General features: G+C 41.5%; 1 protein-coding gene across 1 annotated transcript; it reads left to right on the top strand.

Moving 5' to 3' along the window:
- The first annotated feature begins 8,422 nt into the window (after positions 1-8,422).
- On the top strand, positions 8,423-10,936 carry LOC118481856. The gene is made up of 2 exons (XM_035977163.1): positions 8,423-8,840; positions 9,108-10,936. Exons 1-2 carry the CDS (start codon positions 8,423-8,425, stop codon positions 10,934-10,936), a joined length of 2,247 nt encoding a protein of 748 aa, XP_035833056.1.
- Positions 10,937-12,346: the final 1,410 nt, after the last annotated feature.

Genomic DNA, 12,346 nt, shown 5'->3' with positions numbered 1-12,346 from the left:
AAGAGGTAACCTCAAGTCTGAATGGTTAAGAGGTAACCTCTGAATGGTAAATCATCACATGTCACATTCTTCTACCTTCTCATTGGTAAAATTCTTAATGGTTCCATTAAGAGGTAGTCTCTTAATGACCATTAAGAGGCTACCAAACAGCCCCTTGGTCTTCTCCATTCTAGAAAGAGAAGATTGCACCTTTGGTCTTCTCCATTCTAGGTTTCCAGGAAACAAGTAAGTTACATAATAAGCATTTGAAGAAGAGGAGGTGTCACCAACATCTGTGATCAAAAGAGGTAATCATCTCGATGCGTCGTCAGTCTCCCCCACGCTTGCTAAAGTTGCTTCAGACTTTTTTCCTTAGATTATGAGGTATGGGGCGGGGGTTGGGGTTGGGATTGGGGTTGGGGCGTGGGTTGGGTACAAACGCCCACGTCACCACCTCGGGTGGGCTTGGGTTTGGGTATGGCCCCTTGGGCGGGGGATTCAGCCCGGGCGTTGGGCGGGGCTACCAACATGACATGGCAGAACCTCATTGGCCAAGAGCACTAGCCATTTGAAATTGGCTTTTTTTTTTCCACGCCACCCCAGCCACGCCCCACCATACCCCTTTGAAATTGGCTTTTAGTCTTGAGTTCCCCATACTCCACGTGTCGCACCATGTCCCAACTCCACATGTATAATATAAGTTTTATACATAACATGACGGTGTTTGTGCCAATGCCCAATTGTCGAGTTCTTTTACAAGGACGTACGTCGTCCATCGATTGTTTTAAATAAGCGTCCTAAAGGACTATTTGTACGTAAGACACGGTGGATATACTTTATTATTATTATTATTTTTTGAATAGTGATGATATTGTAATTAATTGCTAATTTTTAAGTGTATGTTGATGGTTTGATGTTGTGTAATTTAAATTCTATATAGTTTTGACATTGTTCGTAAGCTGCTCTTTGAGACAAGTTGCAACCGAGTCACAAGTTAACTTAAGTTGAATATGAACTGAATACGATCAAAGCTTCTAGCTCATCGATAAAATTAGAGATTATGAGCTAAGCCAATGTTACTATGAACTAAAGTTGGAGGTAACATTGATGTTTTATTAAAGTTTCGTTGAACAATCTTATATTTTGCAAAACTTTTTTCTTTTTCTTTTTAACCATTCTTCATGTACCTGACTTTTTAACCATGTCATATGAAGTCCCAACATCACACTTTGAATTCCAATTTCTTAAAAAGGGAATCCAATTATGCTAACACCACCTTGCTATTGGATGCTCGATTCGACCTTATTTCTATTATTTTGTGACAGTCGATTACAAACAACACACCACCTGGTTCGTCGAAATGCCAAATTCAACTTTTATTTCTTTTCTAATAGTGAAATGCAAACCTGTGTGTGCTTCTTTTGCTAGTAAATAACCATATTTTTGCATCATCAATGAAAAAATGGAACTTGGTTACAAGTTAGCCATATTTGCCGAATCTTAAGTAACATGGTTAACCTTTTTTCCTTTGCATGATATTGATAAAATTTAGAGTGAATTGCAAGTTTTGTCCTTTATCTTTAGGCCATTTTGCAAGTTTTGTCCTTTATGTTTAAATTTGACGAGTTTTGTCCTTTATGTTTGAAAATCAAGCACGTTTTACCCTTTGGGGCAAAACGTGCTTGATTTTTAAGGACAAAACGTGCTTGATTTTTTAAACATAAAGGACAAAACGTGCTTGATTTTTATACATAAAGGACAAAACGTGCTTGATTTTTAAGGCCCAAAGGGTAAAACGTGCTTGATTTTTAAACATAAAGGACAAAACTCGTCAAATTTAAACATAAAGGACAAAACTTGCAAAATGGCCTAAAGATAAAGGACAAAACTTGCAATTCACTCTAAAATTTAAATAAACATCTAAAAAAGAAATATATATATTAAAATTAAAAGGTAGTATATAATCTAAAAGTGCTTCTATTGTTTGAAGCGAGTACCCTCACATGAGGGTTTCAGTTGTTGATCAACGGATATCGGGTAGAGCATTCCTGTCAAATAACAACGATGATTTCTGCAAACTAATAATAATAATAATAATAATAATAATAATAATAATAATAATAATAATAATAATAATAATAATAATAATAATAATAATAATAATAATAAAAGAATTAAGAAAAACTATTCCTGGTCTCGCCACAGTGAAACGGCCAAATTTCGACATGAAAATACATTTTCGATTTTCTAATAAGCTAGTGTTAAGTAAGACGGTTAACAATTCTTGAACCAACTTCACATTCATTGCATCTTTATATACATTACTTATGCATTATTCTTTGAATATCTTAAAATAGTTGTGAAGACGGATTTTGACTCATGACATACATAATATGTTGAATACGATTAGGATAATATTACATTACAATTATAGATTAATCGTAATAATCTTTAATGTTTTAACCTACACTCTCTACGCCTGCTTTATTATATGTTTTTTACGAGTAGGATTTGAGTGGTGTTTGATGGGTGTGGCCTGTGGGTTAGACTTTTGGGCCTTGTCTAAAAGGTCCATCTATATTCTAAAGTACTTGATGAAGCCCATTATGAAATTGGGAAGAACCCACGTGTGTTTTAGTTAAGGAGCTACACTGTGTCATTATTAAAGTTGAGGGGCTAAAGCTGTTTATACTTAAAATTGAGGGGCTAAAGTTGTTTTAGTTAAGAGGCTAAACATGTCATTATTAAAGTTGAGGGGCTAAAGTTGTTTGATGCTCACAAAATGGCATATTTATAGTTTTTTTTTTAACGGAAAATTTGGATCACTGACGGACCACTGGAGTATCATCATGCCACCAGCAGAACCACCCGATCATACCCATCTCCACTAGGCAATAATGCCTATACACCAATTCAGGAGGAAACCCAATAAATCTGAGAAAAACCTCCTTTATGGGAATCGAACCCATGACCTAATGGTCATAAGCCTTATCCCACTCCCAAGATACCACTAAGCTATAATACCAATTTACCATGATAATTAATAAAAAATTCAAATGAAGCAATTTAGGATAATACATAACCCTTTCTCGTTTTAACTTTTTTTTTCAAATCAACACGTTTGCGAGAAAACTAAATGAGCCGAAAACGTGACCACTAGAATCTTTATGTCAGAAAATATTGTGATAAACTAATAATGTTTAATCTTATAAAAGGCGCTTTTATATAATGTAGACTCTTTTGTGGAGTAGATTACAAAAATCTTCCTTTATGTTACACCAGATTACAAATCATGTCCTTTATCTTCAAAAAGTACAAAAAACATACTCGATGTTTGCAAACCCTTGCACATTGTGTCCTTTAGCTATAACTCAGTTAGATTTCATGATTAAATCTGACCAAGTAAACCCCACATGAGGGTATTTTAGTCATTTTACCCTAAACATTAAAATAAATAAAACTCACCCACCCCACCTACCATCTCTCTCTCTCTCCCCCCTCTACCACCACCATTACTACAACCATCACCAGCCCAACCATTTACAGATCATAAATAATGATACAAGCAAGCAATTGACAATTTACAAATTATAATCTTAACATAATAAACCTTCCCAACACAACAACTGAACTTTAGAAGCATTTATCCCACAACTCAAACATCAACACAGTCCCCAAGCTCAAAATTTCAATCAACTAACAATATTATCATCGCACATTACAAAACAAATCCCCAAAATCCAAAATTTAATAAAACCCACAATTAATCCAAATAAATTTAAATCAAAAAACAAAAAATTAAACCTTTCTGCAAGGATCTTGTTGCATTATATCCCACTCTTTATCATACACCTCCTTAGGCATACTGGTGATTGACTGATTGCTAACTTGTACCGTGTATTCCCCCGAATATAACCTTTGGATGGAGAACATTCGGGTTCAGATTGATACGAGCTCAAGAGCCATCAGCATCGTGACCAACGTGAAGTAGTTGATGATGGCAACATTCAGATCTGGTGCGGTTTTGAGGATGCTACGAACCCATATCGTTCTTCAAGGAATAAAGTATGGCCATTTGGGTTGAATATGTTCAGTTATAGATCTGAATATGTTCAGATCTGAATATATGTGTTGGGGTCGGGGATGGCAGCGGGTGGGGGTGTTTATGGTGGTGGTTGAGGTGCAGTGGTGATGGCGGTGCAGTGGTGATGGTGGTGCGGTGGTGGTGGTGTGGTTGAAAGAGAGGAGATAAGAGGGATTTGAAGAATAGGAGAGACACTAATTAGATTTTGTGTCTATATATAATTTTTAAAATCTATTCTGTTTGTTTATTAAATACTTTAAATTAATTATTAATGGGTAAAAGACTAATTTTCCCTCATATGGGATCTATTTGATGAGATTTAACCATGAAAACTAACTAAGTTAGGGTTAAAGGACATAACGTGTTAGGGGTTGCAAACATCGAGTACGTTTTTTGTACTTTTTGAAGATAAAAGACATGATTTGCAATCTGATGTCAACGTAAATGACGATTTTTGTAATTTACTCCTCTTTTGTGGGTTGAAGAGGTTAATAATATATGTTTCTACAGGGAGATGTTGACAAAGACGGATACTTAAACTATGGAGAATTTGTTGCAATTTCCGTTCACTTGATCAAAATAAAAGTGGATATGTTGAGACTGAAGAGTTAAGAAAAGCCTTATCTGATGAACTTGAACCCAACAATGAAGAAGTTATTTCTGCCATTATTCATGATGTTGATACTCATAAGGTTTGTCTAGTCTTATAATTTTCGCGTATTTCATCACCTTTTTTTTATTTTGTAGGATGGAAAAATAAAATAATTTCAATGGTTTCTTAATTTCTGTAGGATGGAAAAATAAGTTTGAAGGAATTCACATCGATGATGAAAGCAGGGACCGATTGGAGGAAGGCCTCAAGACAATACTCACGAGAACGTTACAATAATCTTAGTTTGAAATTATTCAAAGATGAATCGATGAACTTAAACTGATAATTAGGTAAGCCAAACACATATTTCTGGTAGCCATAACTTCTAATATTGTTGTTTTTATTTTAGAGCATTTTCTGTTCTTGTAATATGTTGTTGGGGGTTTATTCATTTCATTTTTTATTATGTTTCTTAAATGAGTGGTATTGTGGGGACTAAACTATAGGGATTTTTTGGGTGTAAATATTTATCTTGCGTATGTAATCTGTGCAATGTACACAAAATTTGAGTTGCAAGTTAATATTTTGGTGTTTTTTTTTCTTTTGTTAACTGTGTATGTGTTTTTTTTAATTGTTATTGTTGTAGATCGTACATTTTCTTTTTAAGTATATGTCAATAATGTCGGGTTAGTGGGTTGAATAGGTGAACGTGAAAACGACCTATAAATTTATTCATGTGAAAAGAAGGAACCTCTAACTCAGACACACTTAAAATCATGTTGTGTTCATGTTTCAAGATGATCCGTTTAATGTTCATTTGTGAGGTTGAAGAGGTATGGCCCCAATTTCATGCACACATGACAGGGACCACACCACTTTCCTCGTCCTAGATGGCGCCTACATCAGTAAGCAAATCCAGAAGCTTCTGGAAGACGTCAAGGTGGCACCGAAGATGCTCTTCCGGACAAAAAGGACGACACGTGTCATCACTAATCGGACGCCATGTAGACTTGCGACACCACCTGGGGGCAGACCGACAGCTGCGGTACGAATTCTCCTACGTGGACAAATGACGGCGCGCCACGTGGACCACTATCCTGACTATAGCAGAGGAGACCAAGAGGATATTCTCCTTGGTCGGACAGCTGGCGCCCGATAGCAGCTGACAAGGTCACTCCTCCCTCCTTCACCCTCCGACTACAAATAGGACCCTTCATCATTCAGGTTATTCACTCGGTTCTCCCTACATTTTCACCTATAACACACACACTCTTTTCTCCTCAGGACAGTACTTATTCTCATGCCGGAGCCTGGTTAAGAGGGAAACCCCCATATTCCCCTCTTAACGAGCTAACGGTGTTGCTGTTTTGCAGGATCTCAGTTTTTGGCGAGCGAAGAACGAGATTGAACCCACTCAAGAGACGACCCAGCTAGTTAACCTATGTGTTAACCAGTGTTTCATCATTGGCGCCCACCGCATCTTTTGCAAACCATTTTCATCTCCTTTTCCTTCAAAAACACTCTCTAAATGACTGAACCAAACCATTCTCCTCATGAGGACGGAGAATACTCTTCCTTTGAGTTGCTTACGGACACTGCTCACGTCCAAAGGCACCAAGGGAACGGGACCGTCAGAGAAGGACAAGTGAATAACGAGATACCTAATATCTTTGGAAGCACTTCCAGAGTTATCAACCAAACCACAAACGGAGCTAATTCCCAAACACCACCTGGAGTAGTTAACCAAACAACCCCAGAAACTCCAACACCAAACCATGGGGCTGGCCCTTCAGCACCATCGGCGCAAGTACAGTTGAACTTCTCGGCACTCTTAGGGCTACCTGAAGGAGAAACTTTGGCCTCATGGTATGCCAAGCAAACAGCGTCTCTGAATCTTGTCTATGCGCAATTAAGCACACAACAAACATTGCTCCAAGCGCAAGCTAATCAATCCGCTTTTGTTACTCCACTACAAAAGCCTCCAAGCACCCATATCCCTCAACAGACACACGCGCGGAACCAGCAACCTGAGAAAACACCCAACATAAGAAAGCAAAGTGTGCACGACACGCGCGATACTTATGGTGAAACTGAAAGCAGTTATGTGCAACACACTCACCAGCAGAAGAAATCAGCACACAGCCGTCTAGGCCGGCGCAGCATAAACGATGAATGGGATAGCTACAATGAAGATGATGACACGACGTATAAGAGAGAAAGCATGGTATTTAGCAGGTTACCACCAAACCATGAGGCATATAAACCCCAAAAGCGCGCAGGATACAATCCAAATGCGGAACATGATTATTCGTTAAGCTATCGTCCACAAGGCATAGCTGAAAAGTCGAAGTTCATCAAAGAAATTGCAACAGCTGACATCGACAAGACAAAACTGCCACACAATGTGGGCAAGTACAATGGCTTAACAGATCCTGATGACCACCTACAAGTCTTCAACGGCGCGGGGTTAGTAGGTGGTTGGACATTACCCACTTGGTGTCATTTTTTTGCACAAACCTTTGTCGGCGCGACGCGCGTCTGGTTTGATAGTTTACCCGAAGGAAGAATCAAATCCTGGATGGATTTTTGACAGAAGTTTCTCGCACATTTCTCCCAACAACGCAGGCACACAAGGGACCCAGCAGATTGTCTGAACATCTGGAGGAAAGTCCATGAAAGCGTTGAAGACTTCATCACCAGATACAACAAAGAGTGCCTAGAAATCGAGGATGTAGGGGAGAATATGATGCGCGCACACTTTATGAGGGCTGTAAAATGCGATGACCTGATTAAAAGAGTTAAAGGAAGAGATGGAGGTCCCAAAGACTGGGATACCTTCATCGAAGCAGCAAAAACAATTGCAAGAACCGACAAACAACTGACCAGCGATGATAGCCGTCAGTACAATTATAACCAGCATGATAGACGAAACAAGAAAGGCAAGGGTCAACCCTATAAGACATATGGTTATAGAGAACGAAGTCCGCCAGCGGAGGACGCGCGCGCCACCATCAATCAAATCAGTCATCGCAAGGAAGTCAAAAAGAAAACAGGGAGAAACAATGGACTCCTTTGACAAAAACTCATTTTGAAGTTTTATCAACAGAGAATCATCAATTCAAACCCCCTCTGCAGATGCGCAACAAGAGGGGATAGGATCCAACTCTCTTCTGTGAATTCCATAAAGATACAGACAGTTTAAGGCAAGAAATAGAAAAAGCTTTGAAAGGCGGTAAGCTCACACATCTGGTCAAAGGAAAAAGAGACAATCGCCAAATCCAAAGAAGGGAAGAGGGCCCAGATAACAAGAAACTCCGAAAACTAGAAACACATATGATCCAAGGGGGCTCAAGAAGACCCCAGAAGAATTATAACAAGCGCCCCAAGACGACTCTTGGCGCGAAAGACAAGTCGTTTTCCCAGTGGTACGGGGAGGCCCAAGGGAGCGAAGACCCATAGTCATTCCTGGGGTGCTTGGCCATTACCAGACTGACTACATTTTCATTGATCCAGGGAGTACCGCGGATATCATTTATGAACAATGTTTTAACCAACTCGACCAAGAAGACAAAGCGCGTCTAGAGCCAGTGGATTACCCACTCACTGGTTTCTGCAATGAGGTCGTTTTCCCTCTTGGTCAGATATCATTCCCGGTGCTGCTCTCCGATGGAAGGAATTCAAGAACGGAAGAAGTCACATTCATGGTGCTACCAGCAAATTCAAGACATGATATCCTTTTGGGAAGGGAGGCCTAATGAGATTTTAGCATGATTTGTTCAGGGCCACATTCAGCTGTTGGTTTCCCAACAGAAACAGGGATAGCAATAATTTATGCAAGCAAAGAGGTCCTCGCAACCGATGAAATCAGACCAACAAAAACAAGCAAGCCCACACCGCGCGCAGAACCTGAAAAATGGATACTAAACAACCAGTATCCAGAGCAAACTGTCACCTTGGGACCAACAATGCCCGACCTTACGTGCGCGGCGCTAAAGAAGTTACTATTCGAGAACATGGATGTGTTTGCCTGGACACCGGCCGATATGGTTGGCGTCCCACGGCACATAGCAGAACACAGACTGAATGTTTCCGAAAATGCCAAACTAGTGGTACATACAAAACGCCATCTGGGAGACATAAAGCACGATGCCATGCAAGAACAGATCACAGAATTGCTAAACGCAGGTATCATTAGAGAAGTTCGTTATCAAACCTGGGTAGCCAGCCCAGTAATGGTCCCTAAAGGGAACGACGGATAGAGAATGTGCGTGGAGTATAAAGATTTGAACAAATCATGTCCGCGAGATTGTTATGCCCTACCAGAGATTGACGAAAAAATCAATTCACTGGCGTCTTTCCGATGGAAATGCTTCCTCGATTGTTATAAAGGATACCATCAAGTGCATATGGCTATCCAAGATAAAGACAAAACGGCATTTTGCACATAAACAGGGTTGTATTGTTATACAAAAATCCCTTTTGGTCTAAAGAATGCAGGCGCAACTTATCAGAGATTGATGAACGAAACATACAACGACGCCATCGGTAAATACATCGAAGTCTACATGGATGACCTGGTCATCATGAGTAAGGAAGAAAGTTTGATGCTGGTGAACATCCAAAAAACGTTTGATACGTTGCACGGGGTAAATATTAAACTGAATCCAGCAAAGTGCTCCTTCGGGTTGGAAGAAGGGAAGTTCCTGGGTTTCATCGTTACCAAGGATAGGTTCAAGGTCAATCCCGAAAAAGTGCAAGCGATAGAGCGAATGCCTTCACCATCAATGATAAAAGAAATGCAGAAGTTGGCCGGACGGTTAGCAGCACTAAACCGTTTCCTTGCCAACCATGCAGCAAAGTCGTTTCCATTTATCAAAACCCACCGCAACTGTGTAAAGAAGAACCAGTTCCAATGGACTCCTGAAGCTAAGCATGCATTCCGAGAAATGAAAGACTGCCTCATACGATTGCCAACGCTAACAGCACCAACGAAAGGTGAACCGCTGGTCATGTACCTATCAGCATCAGAAAAAGTGGGAGGGGCAGTTCTAATGGTCGATCGACAAGGCGTGCAAATACCAATGTATTATGTATCTCGCACCTTGAATGACCCAGAAACAAGATATGCCATAATGGAGAAGCTGGCCCTTGCACTGATTCATGCGTCCAGACGATTGCGCAGGTACTTCGCTAACCATGTCATTCATGTTCTGACAAATTACATCATCAGCAACATCCTCGCCAGACCTGAGATATCCGAAAGATTAGCAAAGTGGGCTATAGAACTGGGAGGCCATAACGTGGTCTTTAGACCAAGGCCAGCAATCAAGGGTCAGGTGTTGGCTGATTTCCTGATAGAGGTGCCCGACGATAAAGACAGAGAATGCAAGGCAATGGAGAAAGCCGAAAAGCAACGTTCAGAAGAACCATGGTTGCTATATACGGATGGCGCAGGCGCAGGACTTAGACTGGTAAGTCTAGAAAAACATGAGTTCACATACGCCATCCGGCTAGACTTCAAGAGCACAAATAACAAGGCCGAGTATGAAGCTTTTCTTGCTGGGCTGCGGTTAGCAATCAAGATGGGAGTCAAACACGTAGAAGCGCTCGTGGACTCCATGCTCGTAGCAGGACAGATCAATGGTCAGTACGACGCCAAAGGAGACGTCATGGCATTGTACCTAGAACAAGTAAGAGCTCTGCTTCAAAGCTTTAATTCTTACAAAGTGCTTCACATCAACAGAAGCGAAAACAAGCCAGCAGATGCACTGAGCAAACTCGCATCAACCAGTTTCCAGCACCTGGCCAAAGACGTGCGCATTGAAGTTCTAAGCAACCCATCAGTACCATTAAGGCAAGTAAACGTCATCCAACTTGGAACAACATCCTGGATGACTCCGATCATCATGTATCTCCAGTCTGGAATACTGCCAGAGAACAAAGCCGAAGCAAGAAAGATCCAGTACAAGTCTGAACACTACCAAATGTCTGATGGCATCCTGTATAGGAAGTCGTACCTCGTACCGTTACTGCGATGTGTAGATCCAGAAGATGCCAATTATTTAATTCGCGAAGTACACGAGGGCATTTATGGCATTCATGCCGGACCAAGAATAGTGGTAGCAAAAGTAATGAACGCGGGTTATTATTGGCCAGGGATGCATCTGGATGTAGTCAAGGTTTTGAGGAAATGCAGTGGTTGTCAGAGACACACCCCAAAGACAATGCGCCCAAAGAATGAGCTAGTCCCCATAACAACGGCATGGCCATTTCAGCAGTGAGGAATAGACATGGTTGGTCCTTTTCTAGAAGCCCCAGGAGCGGTGAAGTTTATCATAGTCGCAGTAGACTATTTTACCAAGTGAGTGGAGGCAAAGGCACTAGCATCAACCACGTCTACAGTGGTCCGAAGGTTCATCTGGGAACAAATAATTTGTCATTTCGGGTTATCTCTGAGAATCATAACCGACAACGGGACAAACTTCACCGCTGAAGACCTCCAGAACTGGTTTAAAGAGCTGAACATCGAACACACCTTTTCCTCGGTGGCACACCCACAAGGAAATGGTCAGGTAGAAGCAGTAAACAAAAGTATCGTGGATGGTATAAAAGCGAGGCTCGGAGCACAGCGAAGAGGATGGGTTGATGAATTGCCCAGCATACTGTGGGCCCATAAGACTATGCCAAAGACAAGCAACGGTGAAACACCGTTCAGTTTACTCTATGGGTCTGAAGCAGTGATACCCGCAGAGATCGGTCTGCCATCTCCAAGGATGCTGTCAATAAATGTTGTCAATAACGAAGAAGAAAGAAGGTTGGATCTGGACCTTCGTAGAAAGAAGAGAGATGGCAGCAATCAACGAGGCAAAATACAAAACCAAACTGGAAAAATACTACAACAACAAAGTCAGAATCTGCACATTCAACCCCGGAGACTATGTTTTGAGAGACAACGAGGCGTCCAACGCCGAAAGACCGGAAAAACTGGCTCCCAAGTGGGAGGGACCTTACGTCGTAGATGAAGTCCTAGGGAAAAGAGCATACAAGATACGCACACTTGAAAACAAAGAAGTCCCCAGGACTTGGAATGCCCAACTTTGCAAGAATGCCATCATGCGTCGTTTTGGCTCAACTTTGCAAGGATGCCATCATGCGCCATGCGCTGTTTTGGCTCAACTTTGCAAGGCTGCCATCGTGCACCATGCGCTGTTTTTGCTCAACTTTGCAAGGATGCCATCATGCGCCATGCGCCGTTTTGGCTCAACTTTGCAAGGCTCCCAACATGCGCCATGCGCCGTTGTGGCTCAACTTTGCAAGGCTACCATCATGCGCCATGCGCCGTTTCGGCTCAACTTCGCAAGGATACCATCATCCGCCTTACAGAGATAAACAACAAAGACCATTACCCTTATAAGTCCAGAATCCCTCCTAGACGATCAACTCAACTAGAAGGCGCACTAGAATGGGAGGACTTGAAGAGGTATGGCCCCAATTCCATGCACACATGGCAGGGACCACACCACCTTTCCTCGTCCTACATGGCGCCTACATCAGCAAGCAAATCCAGAAGCTTCTAGAAGCTTCTGGAAAGACGTCAAGGTGGCACCGAAGATGCTCTCCCGGACAAAAAGGACGACACGTGTCATCACTAATCGGACGCCATGTAGACTTGCGACACAACCTGGGGCAGA

Source organism: Helianthus annuus, chromosome 9 (assembly GCF_002127325.2).
Source record: "Helianthus annuus cultivar XRQ/B chromosome 9, HanXRQr2.0-SUNRISE, whole genome shotgun sequence".
NCBI lineage: Eukaryota > Viridiplantae > Streptophyta > Magnoliopsida > Asterales > Asteraceae > Helianthus > Helianthus annuus.
This window is presented reverse-complemented; position numbering and strand designations above follow the sequence as displayed.

What these genes read in the sequence shown, in the direction of transcription:
- LOC118481856 (XM_035977163.1), top strand. Translation starts at nt 8,423, where the DNA reads ATGATTTGTTCAGGGCCACATTCAGCTGTTGGTTTCCCAACAGAAACA. An exon ending in CACAGAATTGCTAAACGCAG is followed by an intron (nt 8,841 to 9,107) that starts GTATCATTAGAG and finishes GCACATAAACAG; the next exon opens with GGTTGTATTGTTATACAAAA.